Source organism: Camelus dromedarius, chromosome 6, assembly GCF_036321535.1.
Source record: "Camelus dromedarius isolate mCamDro1 chromosome 6, mCamDro1.pat, whole genome shotgun sequence".
NCBI lineage: Eukaryota > Metazoa > Chordata > Mammalia > Artiodactyla > Camelidae > Camelus > Camelus dromedarius.
Window position 1 is genome coordinate 19,133,675 of NC_087441.1, and position 19,788 is coordinate 19,153,462.

General features: G+C 38.1%; 1 protein-coding gene across 8 annotated transcripts in view; it reads right to left on the reverse strand.

The window, feature by feature from the left end:
• Positions 1-19,788, reverse strand: part of PHACTR2 (phosphatase and actin regulator 2) — a 241,125-nt gene that overhangs the window by 14,140 nt on the left and 207,197 nt on the right. For 5 of the 8 annotated variants that reach the window (XM_031456470.2, XM_031456468.2, XM_031456464.2 and 2 more), the window contains 5 exons: positions 19,145-19,301; positions 16,178-16,233; positions 10,951-11,012; positions 8,143-8,280; positions 4,021-4,097 (listed from right to left, as the gene is read on the reverse strand). In XM_031456470.2, the coding sequence (XP_031312330.2) occupies positions 4,021-4,097; positions 8,143-8,280; positions 10,951-11,012; positions 16,178-16,233; positions 19,145-19,301 (490 nt within the window). Of the gene's footprint in view, positions 1-4,016; positions 4,098-8,142; positions 8,281-10,950; positions 11,013-16,177; positions 16,234-19,144; positions 19,302-19,788 lie in introns of those variants that run through there. The other 3 variants (XM_064486635.1, XM_031456469.2, XM_031456465.2) reach the window with 1 other exon arrangement.

Consider the following 19,788-nt stretch of genomic DNA (forward strand, 5'->3'; position numbering starts at 1 on the left):
CCCAGAGATATAGAAGCAAAGGAAGCTATATATGGGAAGGGATCCTCCCAGCGTTCAGACTATCTCTGGATAAAGAGGTGCCTGGGCAGAGGAAACAGGGTTGTCTAAACCCTTTTATTAACCACCCTAAATCTGCAGACAGTTAATAGGTTTAGGCTTTGAAGGGAAGGCTTACTCGATATAAGGAGATAATGTCTGGTGCTAATGAGAAGAGCTTTGTAACAAGTGAGCTGCTCTCTATCTGGGCTGCACTCAGATCCAGGCCCAGGTCATGATCCATGGCGAGTTTATTCCCTCAAAGGGCGCCTGGGGCTATGGGCACTGCCGTCTTCTACATGAGCAATTTTCTAAACGTAAAACATTATCATACGTTTGTATTATTTTGATTAGACTCTGCAGTATTTACCAAAACTTTTACCTTTTAAAAGAAATACTGAAAACAATTTAAAAATCATTAAATATTATTTTAAAAGTCTCAGAGCCAAAATACTTCTCTACTGGAATGCAACTCTAATGATGTAATATAAATCAATGGAAAAATAGCAGGAGACATTTGCTTTACTGCCAAGTTTTAAAAAATACTTAAGCAAGGAATATTTATCTTAGTGATATGAATATTTAATTTTTCCTTATCTGGAAATTTAATTTTTTAAAAAAAATTGAACTACAATTGACTTAGAATATATTCATTACAGGTACACAATATAGCAATTCAGTATTTTTGTACTTTATGAAGTGATCACCATGGTAAGTTTGTTACCATCTGTCACCGTACAAAGTTTTTACAATATTATTGACTATACTCCCCATGCTGCACATTACATCCCCATGACTTACGTATTTTATAACTGGAAGTCTGCACTTCTTAATCCCCTTCACTTAATTTGCCCATTCCCCCAAAACTGTCTTTAAAAGACATTTTAAAGAGTGTTAACCAATATATTTTTGGGAAAACTTTAAAAGCTTACTTTCATATCGGCTGTTACCAATAAATAAATAAATAAATAAATAAATAAATAAAGGCCCATGATTTTCTTTGGAAATGCAGCCCATCACTCTTTGCATCTATTAATATTTGCTTAAACAATAAAGATATCAATAGATTCTTTTACAGAACACACAAGCATACTCTAAATATCTGAAGATGAGTAAATACAGAAAAAAAAGCCAAAAGAAGTTTGAAGGTAAAAAAATATCCCATCAGACTTAAAAACATACTACAAATCTATTCGAATTAAGTCATATGACACGGTGCAAGGACATACAACAGCTCATTAGAGCTCAGTGAAGAATCCAGAATTGACCTACGTGCATATTAAAAGACGAACGTCACATAAAGAGGAAACATAGGGCACTGGGGCAACTGACTATTGATTTATAACGAAGTAAAATTAGTTTACTCCCTTGAATCATATGTATAAATAAATGCCCTGTGAATGAAAGATTTAAGTATAAAAAAAGCATGTATAAAAATTGAAGATAATACTTTTAGAATCTTGGCCATCCTCCATAAGACACAAAACAAATGAAGTAAAAAAATAACAATACAGGCAAATCTGAATATGCATAAATTTAAACAGAAGACCACAAAGAGTTAAAACATTAACAACAGATTAAAGTACTGAGACGCATGTAATAAAGGGCTGACGTGCACAATACCTAAGGAGATTTTACTAATCCATATGAAAAAGACAAACAACCCCAAAGAAACTGGTCAAAGAAAATCAAAGAATTCAAAAAATAAATGGCCAATAAAAATATATAAAGATGCCCAACCTTATGGAAATCAATGAAATAGGATATTATTGTTCATTCTTTAGAAACCTCTCACAACCTCCAAATGCTGATAAGGATGAGCAGACCAGTCATGTTCATTGGAAGTCACAGAATAAACTGAGTGTCCTTTTGGGAAGACACAGAATAGTATCTTTCAAAATGTTAAAAAATACATATTTAGTAGACATGGCAAATACACTTATGCTATAGAAATACTGGCATGTATGGGGAAAGATGTACTCATAAAGTCAAGGTAGCATTGTTTAAATAATGGAAAACTGAAATTTTCATAAACATGCATTAATAGAATAATTGTTCAATAATTTATGACAGAGTGTATTATCTATGAAATGCCACAGAGTCATCCAAATGAATGAAATATATACTAACATGGACAGATTCTCTAGATGCTGTCTTTGTGAAAAACTGAGAGGGTGTACATAAATGCATGTAAGTATGTACACATATATCACACATACATGCACGTTTGTGAATGTACGGAAAACTGTCTAGAAAGATCTACACAAACTTTTACCAGTGGTTACCTGTGAGAATGGAAATGAATTTGAGGAAGGAGTGAAGGGAGTTTTCATTTTCCTTTAATAGATTTTTGTGCTGTTTGAATGCTTAATTAGAATATATTATTTGTGCACATAAAAATACATTTATAAAAAAGAAATACCTTTACTTCTCCCAACTTTGTACTTTTTTTGACTTGTTCATAGTGTACAACAGAACTTATTCAAGTATAAATGTTTAATTTTCATAAAATGAGAACTTACATATAAATGTATTTTTAAAATTTACTGGTTTTCTATTGGAATTTACTCTTCATATAATGCTACCAAATTAAAATGAGTTAATCAGACACTACGATTTGTTAGGAAAACCATCCTGAATGTCAAAGACTGGGCTGAGTGCAGTCGCTACATCTCAGGGGTCAGAATTCAAAGACACAAACACACACCATCATCCCAGTTATCCAGAGGTCCTAGCCAGCTCAGTGTCACCATAAATATCCAACTTATGGTGATCAACTTTACTGGAGAAGTGTAACCACAGTGTTAGATACTAGCATGAACTTTCCCTGACCTCAGAAGTAGAAGGGAGAAAAGGAGAGAACAAATAGGTCTGGCTTGATATGGGCATGTGATGGGTCCAAGACTGCATTATGATAGGGTAACGTGCTCAAATAAAGAAAAAGCCTATATATTCAGGATGTCTGAAAGCCCTACATGCACTTACAAAGAAACATGACATAGGAGAAAACAAAACATCAGAAAGAACTACCCTGAGGAGAAAGGGGAGTTTCTTCTACATAGCAGACATGATTACAGGAGCAATAGGTAGGGAGCAATCAGGTCCCCGCGGACTTCAGGGAAGGGATTTGTTATTAAACTGTGAAGTTCTACCACTGCTTCCTTTATCACGGGACATGCTCCCCAGCATGTCACCACCACCAACACAACCACTGCAGATACTGTAGCACCATGATGCATGGCTGCCCTACAGAGGCTGTTTCTAGCCTTGGGATAAGTATTTGCTTTCCAGAAAGACGACCAGGGTATTCTTCATGTAATCATCTGTTCTGAAATGTTTTTTAACAATTCAATTTTCAAAAATTTGATTGGCACGCAAATTCTTCAATTTTTTATATAACACCTGTTATATCAGCAAAGCACGTAAACCTGTGAGATATAAATAAACGGAACACCTGTGAAGTGTGGGGTCAGACTACAAGGTCACTCAGGTCCCTGCTGGTTTTAGCAGCTGGTGAAACTGAAGTGTGTTGGGAGGAAAAATAATAGGATTATAGTGCTCTTCTGTGGCAGCAGTAAAAACTGGGTTCCTTTCTAAGTTACATCCTCTAAAAATTGAGTTTCTATCCCAAGTTATGTCTTCTGGGAGTCCAAAGCAGACACATATGTGCCCACACTGGCTCTCACCCCCATCTGTTCTGGGCATAAAACCTCAACTGTGTCTCTTCAAGAGCAGAATAAATAATGCTGATGCTTGTCTTCTGGCCCAGAAACTAAAACTAAGAAAGAAACCAAAACATAGTCCTTTTAAAATGATTCAGACTTCAGGGAAAAAAAAAAAAGACTTAATTTTAGAAATGTTCACTAGATGGTGTTGTGCTAAACTGTACTTTTTACAAAATTTTAATTGTTGTGAAACACACAGAACATACAATTTTCCATCTTACTCATTCTTAATATGTTCAACTGCACTTTGTTTACCTACCTGGTAAACTGTCGACTCTCTTCATGAACCTCCATTTCTGTGCTTTTAAATTCATTTAGTTCTTTCCTTATTGCTGCCTAAGTAGGAAAGAATAGATAAACAGAGTTGTTATTTAGGTCACAAACTTCCCCAGCATGTATAGAGTCAGTGAAGCAGACATTCTTTTAAGAAGTGCCTTGGAGAACGGGATTCCTAATTCTACCAGGTGGAGGTATGACAACTATGATACCAAGACTACAGCCAAACTAAAACCAGGGCAGATTCCCTTCCAGGGCCACCAACGAGGCGGAGAGGAAGCGAGACTTGGCCAGACTCATCCTGGGGCCCGATCTATGAGCCACACACATCCCCCAACCTCACTGACCACAAGAATAGCACAGGTCATGAGATTTTCCGAGAAACAGTATCGTTTTCCTATGAAAGTCCTGCCTGTAATACCACCCATAGCAACGTGGTTTTGACGAGCTGTCACAGAGCTATGGAGAAGGCAGTTGCTATTTATTCTTTAATATTGAAAGTCTGGACAGTTAGAATTAAAAATTTCAGCACAGTATTTCAGGCCACTCCAAGAAGTATCAAGTAGAATGCTATTACTGTTACTACTTAATAAACACCTAATCCATGCCATATAAATGCTGAGGTTGGAACAGATGCCCGTGTCCTTCAGGTTGAAAAGCTGAGACACTCATCAAAATGTTAACATTCATTATCTATGAACAAGAGTCGCTGGATCACGGTTGGTTTGGGGGTTCAACTTTGTGCCTATCTTTATTTCCTAATTTTTCTACAAAGAAGTTTTTCCTCGTGTAAATTAAAAAATACTAATAAAAGCACCCCCACAACCTCTGGAAAACAGACCCTTCAGCCAAAAAGTAGAATAGCATTACAAACCACAGAGGATGACTTCACTGGGAGATAAGAAAATCTACTTTGTGGTTGGAAAGCAAAGAATTATAGAAAAAGAAAAAGAGGAAAGCCCTGAGGCCTCTCTCTGGCCTTCTCCCATCACTAGCTATCACTCTGCAATATACAACCTTTTCCCCAAGGATCCTTTCAGTGTTACATTTAAATGCCACAGTCAGATTGTTTTGTCTCCCCAGATATATTCCTCAGCCCCTGTAGTTTTCTATGAGGAACCTGAGGCTGGGAACTGTGGCAATAGTTCTTGCTACTGGTTTTTGGAAGAGGATGAACCAAGTAGAGAAATATTTGTGGACCTGAGTCTCTTGTGATAAGACTATATCTCTTGTTTCACAAATGAGATTCACTGTGAGGATACTTTATTTTACTCACTGTAAAAACTAACTGATACCCAGAACCAGTAGCTAAAATAGCAGAGATGCTCTATACTCATCACCAATTAACATCTATCAAAAAGTCTTCCTTAAGCAATCCGAGTGTCTACTGATAGACAGATGGATAAAGAAGATGTGGTTTATACATACAATGGAATATTACTCAGCCATAAAAAATGAAATATTGACATTTGCAACAACATGGATGGACCTAGAGGGTATTATGTTAAGTGAAATAAGTCAGACAGAGAAAGACAAATAGCATACAATTTCATTGTATATGTGGAATCTAAAGAACAAAACAAATGAACAAACATAACAAAATAGAGACAGATTCATAGATACAGGGAACAACCTAGTGGTTGCCAGAGGGGGAAGGAAGCAGAGGGATGAGTAAAATGGATGAGAGAGATTAAGAGCTTCCAGTTACAAAATAAATGTCACAGGGATGTAACGTACAGCACAAGGAATATAGTCAGTAACACTGTGATGACTTTGTATGGTGACAGACTGCCTTCTTTCCAATAAAATGAACTTCAGGGCCTAAGTCATCCAGAGAATTGTCTCAGCTCTCCGTGCTGGCTTGTAATTAGAAATAATGAGTCAGTTATAGGCAATTAATGTGATGCAAAATTATAGGGACTGGTTGTTTCAAAATATGTATCAGGAAGATATGACTACAGGCAGTTAAAGAAATGTAATACTCAGCTTAAAAATTCGCTGAAGAAAGAGAACTCAGTTTTATTCCAAGAATTACTTCCTTTTACTGTTTAAAGAGAAGGTTTCCTGAGAGAGTTTTGAAAGGGAAAAAAGTAACCAGATAGCCTTTATGTTCAGGAAATACATGCACAATCATCTTAACCCCTTCTATACAAATGAGACCAGAGTTTAAGCCTACTAACTCTTCATGTAAGTATAAAGGGGACTGATTTTTTTTTAAAGATAACAGTATAGAGTTAGGCTGATGTAGTGGGATTGGAACCTGAATGGCACTGAGGTGGACCAACTATAGGAAGCCACTGACCCCAAGCTAGGTCGGTATTCCTAAGACTGAAACAAGAGAAGCCCACAGGAGACAGCACTGGCACCAAACATGTAGCATTTTTTGGTACCATGAAAATTATAGAAGGGGTAAAGGAAACAAAAATGACTACAAAAGTTTTAAATTGACTAGTGATGACTGGTGATGGAAAGTCTGCTTAATCACTCCCAGTCAGCTCAGGGGTCAGCCTGGCCACAAGCAACAGGTGATTTGTTAACATACGGACCCTGCTGCCTTCTCAAATAATATGAATGGTGAGGCCAGCATTAACTAGAACTCAAATCATTTTGATGTCTTTTGCTTATTTATTTAATAAAAATCTGATATGGAACAGCAGGCTGACCTTATGAGCTGCTTGTAACTGACAGAACATGGTAGAAGTGAGGCTGGGTACCTTCTGAAGCTGGGTCAGAAGGCCATGCAGCTGTCACCTGGTTCTCTTGGGGCACTTACTCTGAGGAAAGCCAGCCACCATGTAAGACACATAACAACTCGGAGGCCACCATGCTGAAGAGGCCACATGTAGGTGCTTAGTGGACAGTCCCAGCTGAGTCCAACCACTAAGCCGAGCCTCTGAGGCATCCTCACCAAGACACTAGACATGTAAAGAAGCCATCTCAGACCCTCCAGAGCAGCCCACTGTCAGCTGAATAGCACTGAGTGACCTGAGTCAAGCTCATGAACAGCAAAAGAATCACCCTGCTAAGCCCTGACTAAATCCCCAACTGACAAAATCTGTAAGATATAATAAAACAGATGTTGTTTTCAGCCACTAAATTTTGGGACAATTCGTTGCATAGAAATGGTGACTAGAATAGGGTCAACAAGGAGTCACTAAATGAGAGGTGAGTGACCAAAAGCCCACAAGTAAAAGGAGAGAATGGAAGAAAACTTGTTCAAAGGTGTGTACTACCTCTTGCAAAATAATACACCAGGTGACTTGTCTAGCCTTCCTATGAAAAAACAACTAAAATGCTGAACGTAACTGGGTGTGGGATGAATTTATTCAATACCAAATTTTGCTTAGAGACAAAAAATAGAAACCATTATTTGGGATATTAGTAAAACTATAAAGTGAAGAATTTCTTAAAAATTAGTTGGCAAAATTATTTAACTATGTAACCATGGTACTCATAAAATAGTCTTTCTTCATGATGGAACCCTCTATATATTTCAGTTATTCTGAACTGTGAGCCGTGATATAGATTAGGGTTTGGAAAACCATGGCCCATAGGCCAAATGTGGCTCACCATCTGTTTTTATAAATAAAGTTTTATTGGACCAGATGTACATCCTTCACTCACATATCATCTGGCTGCATTCATGCCACAAAGGCAGAGCTGAGCATTGCAGCAAAGACTGGATTGCCCACAAAGACTGAAATATTTACTCTTTGGCAGTTAATAGAAAAAGTGTGCCAGACTTGATATAGATCAATACCTTTTCCACTGTTAATAAATCCCTTAAAAGGATCTTACATAAGTTATATTTTCTAAAAGTAAGGATAAATCATGGTTGAGGGACAGCATCTCCCTCCAATCCAGGTTTGAACGCAGGCAGATTACATAATAACTAAGAACCAGTTTTTTCTGAGACAGCTGAAAGAACTATGCTGATACTACTAAATATATCACTGAAGTGGCTTAAATAATCAAAGGCAGAAAATTGTTGAGATATTCGGTAATACCTGGTCTCCTAGGATGACTAAGAAGGTAATGGAGCTGTTAGAAAAGCAATAAAATCATAAATAAATAAAATCATGGCTCAAGCCCCTGACGTTCTTGCCTTGTCCGCAGGCGTTAACCTGGCCCAGGGCTTGTCTGCCCGGCGATCGTAGTCGGGCGAATCAGTGACTTCTACATACTCATTAAACCGCAGGATCCTTCGAGCTTGCAGCTCTGCCACTGTGGGTCTCAGGCTGAGCTGCAGGAGGACAGGGAAAAAAGGATGAGTTCAGTAAACCATTCACAGCCTCATGGTGTCACATTTTCTCCTAGAGATCTTCAAAGTTATGGTTAAATAAGGTCACTTTCAGATAACAACAAAAAAAAAGCATCTTGGGAGTTTCTAATGAGAACTAGAAAGCAGCGTGCCCTAATTTTGAGACTATAAAAATCACCATTGTTAGATAGGTCAGAGTCTTTGGCAACCGCCTGCATTATGCTATTTTCCCCACCTTGCCTGGCACTGTGATAAAGGCGCCTGTCATCTCTGACACGGGGAACAGGAAACAGCACAGACACAACAGTAACCCAGATACAGGACGGCTGCTTTGCAGGCTGAATTATCAAGACAAAAGCCCCACAGCTTGTAAAACGAAAATAAAAATCTCCGTTCCTACTATATGCAACCTATACATTCAGAAATGCACAAAATGACAACAAAGAAGTGCTCCAGTGAAGGGTGTGCCTATGGCAGTCTTCTGTGAGGGACTAAGGACTCAGGCCCAGATTTGACATTTACCTTTGTCCAGAAGAGCCTTTGTGCAGGCATGAGGGGGTGCCTGTTGGAAAACTGTACTGTAGTGAGGCCATAACTGCTTAAAACCAGCTGCAACCTTTAAGATACTCCTGATAACTTGGATTCCTTCTACAATTTTTGTCAAATTCAAATTTAGAGTTATATTTACTCTACTCTTCCCTGTATTTGCTTTCCTCTCTGGGTTCTTTCTCAAGCCCAAGAATAAAACATAATGGTTCCGAGAGACTAAGAAACCTGGCCCCTGGTTGAAAGGCATCATCTGCTCTCCACTATGGAGGGTCACGCTTCTGTGACCTTTCGCAGTAGGGAGGTGTCATAGAATTGTCAGAAAGGTAGACACAGGTCTATGTTCTACACATTGGGTCCATTTTCAGTATCTTTTCTCTCCACATATATACTCTGTATACAGCCAGATTATCCATGGTCTAAGTGGTCCTCTTTGGAGGCATTCCTTATTTGCATGGGCTCAATTTTTGGAAAAATTAAGCACTTTGGCAAAAAAACATTTTTTTTGATGTTTTTGTGATCAGAAACATCTCCTTTCCTCAGTTTCTTCTAGAGTAAAATCAGAGAGTGAACTGTCAATGCTCTAACATTCAAGGCATTCAAGGATTCTAGGAAGACCTGGGTCTACCCCTTGGGCACACCTGACCTGGGATATACCACTGCAGACCCTTCGATCTTCATGAAGCCCTTGTAGGTGATGGACACAGAAGGGAATCATCGAATTGGTTCTTCTGTAGTCTCAGTTACTGTCCTATCTACACCGCTTGCTTCCTACTGCCTCTCCAGGCCAGGTAGGGTTAAGGAGGTAGAGAAGGTAGAGTCCCCCCTTGCTTCTGGGGACTGCCCAAAAGGCACGTGACCAGTGGCCACACAGGTCAGAAATTTTTCATCCCGTCTTGCCCCTCAGGGCCGCACCAGTCTCGGGGTAGCAATTAGTGCTATGGGATGTTCTGTACCTATGACAAGTAAGGTGGAGGCAAGTGGGGATCAGGCAGTTCTGTTGCCTCCTGGAAGGGCTCAATTGGACTGAGAAGAGACTGCATGTATGACAGGGGTGAGCCTGGAGCAGGGAGGAAGGGCTATTGCTTAGCTGTAGCTGGTGACTTAACGGCCACTGAATGGCTAGAAGAGTTATCTCTATAAATTCAGTTTACAGAGTCTTTTTCAGCTTGATTACTGTTTGACATTTAGGATCTTTGAGGAAAAAGGAGATGAATTAAGGATCTTTTTCCCTAAAAATCAAAACCAAAATCTTTCAAAATACAGTCTCCAACCTTTCCACGGGAATGTAGTGTTTCTTCTACCTGCCTTAGAATGCTTTCGCTGTGAACTCCGCAGCCAGCCCAGATAAATGTGGGTCAGGGCACACACTTCACTGCAGCGGTCACATTTTACTCATCCTGTCTCATCCGAGTGTGAAAGGTGTATCTGAAGAATTACTGAACAAGTTGTTCATTATGAAATATAAACTTGGATAGTGCCAAATTTTTCCAAAGAATATCATTATTTTTAACAATTACAGAAAAAAGCAAAGCCTCTGGTATCAGATTTATATTTTCACAAATGAGTGGAAACAACTGTCGAGTTCTGGCGGTGAGACATTTGTCAGTTTGCGTAGCGCTGCAGCAGGCAAGCTGGGTGATCAAGTTTACTTAATAAATTACTCACCCAGCTCAGAATCTTCAGTAATAACCGAGTATTTATTTAATAGTTCCAAGACTACATGGCAAGGGTGAGCATTTTTTAAAATTATACACTGAAATGTCAATAAAGATCTGAATGGGAGATGTTTGCGTGATTTTCTAGTCTTCATTTTTCTTTTGGCATTAACAATCCTCACACAGATTGCATGTTATTTTCATAATCAGCAAATGCAATTTGAGACTTTTGATGGTTAACTTTTCAAAATCAGCATATTATGCATTTATAAATATAAACATAATTCATACTGTAAGGATTACATTGATTTTAATGTGTAGGTTTAGTTAGAGTAATAGGAATAATTATTCCTAAATATGAGATCTACACGTAGAGAGCTGATATACATTTAAAAAATGAAGTATATCTCAAAATACACATGTTCATTAACAGTCATAGTTTCATCACCTTTCTGCTGAGTCTGCGTTTAAGTTCCATTTTTGCTTCTTGCTCTTCTTCTTCATTCTTTTCTGTTTATTAATTGAGGGGTAGAAAGGAAAGGCATGAAGACTTAGTTACTATAAGTGATTATAAAATCAGAAAAGCAGATCTGGCCACAATTACTTGACTTAACAGATATTGTTCAAACACTCTACCAACATCTTTAAAAAGTTTTCAAAAGATTCTGCAGAAAGATCAATCATTAATTCATAGATTTTCTTTTCCCTCATAGGATTGGTTTATTTACTAATTGTAAATCTTTTTGCTTCCTGACTTCTTGTTCTATTCTGAAAAAAAAACCACCAGAGTGCCCATATTCTGGTGAGAAACTTTCACTGCTGATCATCTCACAGGCTTCTAAGCACAATTTATTTGAGTTCAGATAAAAAATTACTACTGGATCTGGCCTTCATGTGAAAATCTGAATCACATCAAAAGAACAAATTAGAACCATCTGATGCATGTCTGAGTTGCTGACTTCCTTTCAAATCCAACCAAAATACTTGATTTGTCTGCTTTGGTTTCCATAGAAGCAGAATGTAATCATTTCTTTGGACTTTGCTTTCAAACCAGAGTGTTCTGAATGGGGTTATGGTGTACTGTTGATGGAGATGATTTATTTTGTTGTGACTCTAACTTTCCAAAGTCTTCCCTTTCTCAAGTGCTTCACCAAGTAGTACAATCTAATGGCCAACTCAAATGAATGCTGTCCAACAGATGGGATTAAGAGAAAAATGTCCAGAATTTTCAAAGAAATAAACACTACTCAGGATTTAATGGTTGCTTATTTGACATACTTCTCTCTGTTGCTTCCTGAAGCTCATCATTTGTTCAATAAGTGAGCACAGATTCTTGGATACCAATGCTTACGGAAGATTATCTTTTAGAAAGTGCTGTGATGAATTCTACTGCAGGAAAATCACACTGTGTAAAGGCTCAACCTAAAGGCTGAAAAAGAAATATCTCCTCTATAATATATACATTTATTTAAAAATTCAGATAGACTTCTTACCAATAGATTGTTTTTATTGTGAATAAGTATCAGTATTCAGTATTCACAACATTTGTACTTGCTAGCTGTACATGCTAAATTCTCTATTAATTTTCCTTATCTGGACAGGGAAAAGTTTTGACAGTCTTCTGAAATACAAATTTTAATTAATTCATAAGAAAGAGGATGATCAGTCTGGTTATTTAGACAAAGAGTGAACATAAACTGAAATCACCCTGCAAAACAAGAAACAACTAATTAATATGCTTTCATTAAGTGCCTATGAGTGTCAAGCAAAATTTGATTGTAATTCAGATTTCTTCCTGTGAAAATATTGTAGGCTTTTCTAATTGCTTCACAAAATATATATCCTCTGATGTCCTTAAAATACTTCCTTAGGGTCAAATAGTTAATTTAAATGGGTTAGTAAGGCATGTGGATTGTAAATTATGCATAATAGACAAAAAACAAACTTGTGGTTCATGTGATTCAAATTAGGTTTTTACAAGCCTTTGATGATATTCATAAAAAGAAAAATAAATTCATTAAAACATTTCAGTCAATTCTTCCTATACAATGATTATGGTATTTTTTTGAGTGATGTTTTTCTGTTTTTTATTTTTATTTTATTTTTGGGGGGGTAATTAGGTTTGTTTGTTTATTTCTTAATGGAGGTACTGGGGATTGAACCCACAACTTCATGCATGCTAAGCAGGCACTCTACCACTGAGCTAAACCCTCTCTGATTATGCTACATTTTTAAAGGTACTTTTCAAAGACAAAGTATTGGATATCTAATATGACTCAAAGCTGACAAACTCTCCAATTTTCATGAAATACACAAAATGTCATTTCCTTTAAAATAGATTTAGATACTTTAGCCTTATTAAGCACATTGTACATCTAGGTGTCAGCCAGTGACATTTAAAAAAGGAAGGGCCAACTGTAGTTAGTTACATACACAGGATTTACCATTTGGGAATTCTTTTCTAATATCAGGAACTGAATTCCTTACATTTCCCACATTTGAAATTGTGCTTCTAAAGGAGTTAGAGGAAGAGGGTGAAGTGCGGAGGAAGGCCAGTGTGACTCTTCCTCTGAATCTTATTAAATGGTCGTTGAAAACTCTTCTACAAAGAGTCAAGGTTAAACCTTAAACTTAGTTTTAAAAAATTCACCAAGTTCTTGGAATGTTTCCTTATTTTAAAAAAACCTATTAGAGGCTACTTATTAAGCAGGATATAAACGTGTCTGGTCACTTTAAACAGGCTGGAGGGCTATGAGGGAAGTGACGTGGCTCACTGACAAATCTTGTCCTCAGTAAACTCATCAGAGCAGAGAGAGGCAGATACTTCAGAACAGCCACAGGAAGCATTTGCCATAAACACACAAACAATACATGCAGTTTCACAGCGGTGGGCACTACAGGAAACCTGCCCGCCAAGTACTGCCCAGAGCATTTCATGGATGAGCTAAAAGGAGAAGAAAGCAACTGGAGTATTATATTCTTCAGCCATCAACTCAGAAAAAATGGGTTAAAAAAAGCTAAACATTTTTTGTGGTTTGTTTCACTTTTTGCTGTTTTATGTGTTTCTATATGCATGTTTTTAACACGTGAAAATACATTTATAAACCTACTTTGAAATACATCCCAAAAATAAGATGGCTCAATGGACAGACAGATACATGATAAAGTAAGATGCAGATATATGGGTATCACTGTTAAAATTATTTCAGTTTTTCTGCATGTTTAAAAAAATTTCATAATATAATATTGGGGAAAAATACTTGCAGAACTCAATGGCCTAAGACATTTTCTTCTCTATGGAAGATTTAGTTGGAATAATGGTCATAACTAAATAGTGTAAGAGGATCTGAATATTTTGCACCTATGTCGTAAAAGGTGTTCCATGAACATCTCTTTTCCTGATAAGCAAAAGTTGACCTTTCAAGCACCAAAACTTACTTTCTATTTTAATAAAATTAAGAAACTAGTTCTAAAATATAACAATATATACTTAAAAAAAAAACCTAGATGCACTAAAATTAGGAAAGAGATCAAGTACGGCATGATACTGGGAATGATACTAAAATATAGTTTGTCCTGTGGCCTCCAACTGAAGCTATCAGCATCGACTGCCATTTGATTCATGTTTATTAGACTAGCGATGGGCTTGGATTTGAGAACCACTGAATATTTTATGTTGTGAATAGTTTCCTAATCTGTCAAGAAAAGATGACCTAGTTAAAGTAAGTGTCCTTAAAAGTCACACCATGTCACACATAGACTTTTCTTCAAATAGACAATCATACTGCCTTTGAACAAAAGCTGGAGATAAAACAAACAAACAGACAAAAGTAATCTATTTGGAAGAACCCAGAGGCAAACAGGGACTGACTACAGTGTCGTAAGCTATGGCCATTTAGTTCCCAGGGACTGCTCAGCGGAATGTTCTGGATGACCTCTACCAGTTCCCTTCTCTGCTTCCCTTGGCCATACAATATTATGTCAGGAGATCATAAGCCAGTTATCAGCCTCTCCAGACTGGAAACGTGTCTTTTGTTTCCAGAATAAGCACACCTAGACAAACTAAGAAGGAAGTAAAAAAGGGCTGGAGTCAAATCTGAAGTTGACTTTGGCGTTTCACTCTTTCCCAAACCTCCAGGAAAATGCAGAATAAAAGCCAACACAGCACTTAAGATCAGTGTGTGATAAATTTCTAGATCTATGAAACAGTTCCTCAAATAACCAAACACCAGTGTGGTTTGGCACTATTTGTCTCACAGGAGCAGGAAAGAACTACCCAGAATTCGCTCTTTCTTTTTTCCTAGGTATTGCATCAGGCATCTAGTAAGATACACTCTCTGTGTTTCAGGGCCTTATGGACTGACTTTGAGCTTATCTAAAATTTAATTCAACAAATATTTCCCAGGAACCTATTATCAAAAACCATGAGCATTTTGGTTTGGTTTTGTTGTCAAAATTAGACACTTCTTTCATTCTTCCTTGGAAAGCTAAACGCGACTTTTTTCATCTCCAAACTGTCCCTTCTACACAATGATGGTCACTTAAATCCTTCCTTGGGTTCCATTCCAGTTATGCTCACAAATAGCCAGATAAAACACTTCCAAGGAAAGAATCCCATAGGCTGAACAGTTACATTCTTCAGACTTCATTGTTAGGTTGTCTTAATAATATCAACTGTAGCATAAATATGCTATTAAAATCTTTCTTTCCTTCAAGAAAGAAAACAACTCACTTGGAGAATAGGGATCATCTAGACAGGCCAACTTGACTCTGAAAGCCTGGTTGAGAAAGATTTCCCGCATGCCAGCGGCTCATTACTATTATAGTACTCTCTGGAGTTCTGCCCAACCTTACTCTTTGATATTTCATACAATAAAAAGCTCTTTTGAAACTGGGTTAATAATATATAAAACTATAGCGAGGCTCAATTTTAAAATGTCCATTACTTAACTCACTGTGGTTAGTAAACCACATTGATCCACTACAGCAGGGCAAACTGCTTCTGTTCATTTTATAGCTGCAACATACGGACTCCAATAACATAAATACTACTGGACTGATGAGTAAAACGTAGTCAAAGACAATAGAGCAGGAAAGAGAATGGGAAAATGAAGTAGGAAAATGAATGGAGAACTCCTTAAGTGCTGAGAAATTATAAATAACTCAAGAGGGAAACAGTTATCATAACAAAGGAAAATGAAATGGATTGAAAAATTCCTTTTACCATAATTCTGTTTTAAATTGAGTCATTTGTTAAACCTGGCAACAAACTATATTATTAAAAATAATATAGGGATGTTTGATTTATTTCCTTGTGGAGTCTTTGGCCTTTCCTTTGACATTTACTTGCAGGCAGACTGGAGCATTTTCTTCTACTTAATATTGGGGTGAAAGAATACATGGAATATATTTCATCTTTCTTAAAAACAACTGTCACAACCACGACTCTGGTCTGGGGGATATCAGGTTCAAAGCCATAAAATGAAATACAAACTTCAAGAAATTATTTCTAAAATTATATAAACAATTATATAAAAATGTGATGTAAATGGGCCATTTCGATCATTTGTGAAAAAATAAACATGTTAAGGTTCCCTGCTGATGAATGGATTATCTCTAGAGGGAGCTTGACGGTGGTTAATTAAGGAATTCACTCTGTGGGACAGGATACTCACGCTTCAGGATATTTCTCTGCTCTAATTCTTCAGTTGTGGGCCTCTGGCTAAGCCTCCTAGGATGGCAGAACAGACACACTGCAGGTTACAAACAAGGCCCCCTAGTGGAGACTCAAAATAAAACAACAAACAGAGCTGTATTTTTTCACGTTTTGAGAAACAAAAATCCATTTTTAAGCCTGCAGAGTAAGTCTCCCTTCCATTAGTTTGGAGATGAGACAGAGTGTGGCTGAGACTGCTAACCACCCCTGATCCCCTCCTCCCTTCTTCCTTTTAGGAAAAGAACTTCCTGAGTTTTAGCTAAACACCCAGCTGTAGATTTCAGCCTCCCTAGCGGCAAAATAGGGCCACATGACTGAGATCTTGCGACAGGATGTGAGCAGAAGTGGTGTTTGTTTAACGTCTGTTTTTCCCCCTTAAAATGACTGGGTGTGTATTTCCCTTCTCTCCCTTTCCTTCTTCCACAGGCTAGAACTTAGACATGGTCCAGTGAGCCAGCTCATCATGCAGAAGAGAAGGTTCACGGAGATGGAAGAGCAACAAGATGGAAGGGACCTGGGTGCCTGTCTGGCTGTCAGGAGCTGTGCTCCCTACCCACACTGCACAGCCCACCTACCTCTGGACTGTGATGCGAAAGAGCAATAAACACGTGGCAGGGTCTGCTTGGACCACTGCACTTTTTGGTCTTTACTAGAACAGCTTAGCCTATACCCTAAAAAAGGCTACAGCTCAAGAGTTCATACCAAATAAGGAGATGATCGATCTACACTGTACAGTATTTTAGGGGAACTATTGTTTCTGTGATCTCAAATAAATTTACAATATATATAAAGTTATCTCAAGACATATAGGCCCTTCCCATCTACCTTTAAGAAAAGCCAGGCTCATTTGAGATCAGTACCTGTTTGTACACAAGAGCTCAGTGTCCTAATAACTCATTATAATTTTGTTCTTGGTCTTGTTCACGTTATTAATTTCTTGTTAATCGTAAGATAAAAACTTCCTCTGGATATAGATTGAGTTTGTGCAAATTAAACCAATAGACATGAAACGTATTCTTAATACAAGGTACTCTCCATTCTAAACGTTAAAGATGGACAGAAACGGTATGAAGAATTAAAATCAATGATATGGTGACTAGCTCATTAAAAAGTTTAACATTTAACCTTTATCAGAGCTGACTTGAAATTCACTTAACAAGTGAACCCACAAAAAAACCCCAGGGGACATCTATGCCAGCCAGACTGTGTGCCGTTCCTGTATCCTACACTATACATCTGTACTAAATCATCCCCCAAAGACGTCATCCTTATTTTGTTTATGGAATTTCCTTTCTCTGGAATGCCCTTCTCTCCTTCTTCATCTACTGAAATCTTATTAATGATTAAAGGCTCCTGGTTCTTTGTCTCTCTACAGTGGCTCTACATAAATTATACATCTATTAAAGTGCTTATCACATGGGTGATTATAAAGATAATAATTATAGCTCTCACTAGTTCATATTTTTATTAAAGTTCCAGTCACTGTCTTAGGTTCTTAACTTACATTATCTTGAATCCTCAAAACAATTCAGCAAGGTAGCCGCAGGTTCCCATTTTACAGATAAGAAAATGAGAGATTAATTCTCTTGCCGACCATAAAACACTACTGAATAATAGAGCCATGACTCACACCCGGTTCTCTTGACTTGGATGTTTGTAAGTCAAACTTTTCACGTGATCTTCATCAAGCAATATATAATTCTGTCTCTTTCACTAGACATGGAGTTCCCTAACGTCGGAACTGTGGGTGATTTATCTTTGAATGGAAGGAACTAGATGTGCTGTACTCATAGAAGAACAATTCTGTAAAAGTTATATACTTATAAAATTAAAAACCCTATTCTGATAACATTTTTATTGTCTGGCCTATTTTTAAATGTGTTTCTAGAGTGCTTGCTAGGATCCAGGCACTAACATGCCTTCAGGGTGCTATTCCATTTAATGCCCACAAGCCCCTGCTTGGCCTCATCTATGAAACAGATGATGGCTGCAGGGACCCCCACATGGCAGCCCTGCAGGTACACAGCTGTCACAGAAGTCTTCCACTTCCAAGCAAGGAGAGGACTGTGCTCCCACCTCCAAATCTCGTCCTGGTATTCCAGATTGTTCCCTCCTCCCAATTTATGAACCCTGCTGTTTATGCAGAGTGAAGGAAGTCAGCAAAATAACTACTACTTAAATATGCTTATGACAATACGATAGTACAAAGGAGAGCTTCAGCATTCACTTGTATTAAAATCGCTAGTGACATGGACTTCCATGCCACTTGTGGTAAAAGGGGAAATCCTACCATGGCTGGAGGCAGGAAGTCAAGTCACATGACCATCTATTTGAAGTTAAAACGGGAAGGCTTTGATACAGGGCTGCAGCTGGATGGCTTGGATGGAGCTGGCCATGGAAGCTAACTAACATTTCTATCGTCTCATAGCCCCCAGGGCAGAACGTCATGGCAATCACAGCAATGCTAGGGAGCCCATGAAGCACGCCAAGAGTTGGGCAAATTCTGGCCCATCGGCCGACGCTGGCCTGTTGCTTGTTTTGGTGAAGAATGTTCTCTTGGCACACAGCCATGCTCATCTGTTTATGGGTTGTTTACGGCTGTTTTTTTGCTGCAAGAGCACAACTGAGTAGCTGCAACAGGGACTGTCTGGCCAACAAAGTCTAAAATACTAGCTAACTGTTCCTTTATAGAAAAAGTCTGTTCACACTTTGGATCAGGCTTTGGCCACCTCCAAGCCACTGGCTAGCTGGACCCAACAGCAGGTTCTTTGAGTGGTTCACCATCCAAGATCAACTTTAAAAGACCAGCGAGGCCAGGCTTGCCTTTTCAGGAGGAATTCACAGTGATCTCACCGTGGAGTTAGGGACAGAACCATAGGTGGGAGAAAAGTATGAATTAGTGCTGTCCCCAGGTTTCAGCAACTACCTGACTAGCTTGGTTCCAATTTGCTGTCGGATTTCCTGCCTCTCTTCTTCAGATGTACGCTGCAAGATGTTTTTGTCCTCTAGTTCTTTCTTAGATGGTCTGTTGCCAAGTTTGATAGCAAGAGTATCCCTTCGTCGAATTTTACTTGCCAAAGCACCTGAAGATTGGAAAAGGCAGAAATGCAGAGAAAGGCTTTTAGCAAGCGGCACTCAGGTTACATGCGGCAAGGACTTCAACAGAGTCCAGACCAAATTCTTTATCCACATGCAAGAGCAGAATTTTAATGAACCTAAAGAAAAAAAGTTTCAGCTTGGATGGAGTTCATTTTGAAAAACTGAAGAACTGTTTTTTGTTTTTTTTAAATGTTCTGAAAAATGTTGAGGAACCATGAAAAAACTTGCAAGTATCACCTCATCATTTGGAAAGTGATATTTGAAGTTTATTCTGCTGAGAAAGCGGATCAGGGAAATTACTGATTGCACAATGCCTTTTCTTTCTTCTGTTTTTCAGGTCTTAAGGACTTGGCCCCTTTGCTTATTCTATGTAGTAAATCCTACTCTTCCTTTCCTCCACTCAGAAACCACATTGACAAAAGTCTACCTTCAAGACCACTGTTTTCATCCTAAGTTACCCAGGAATCCCTG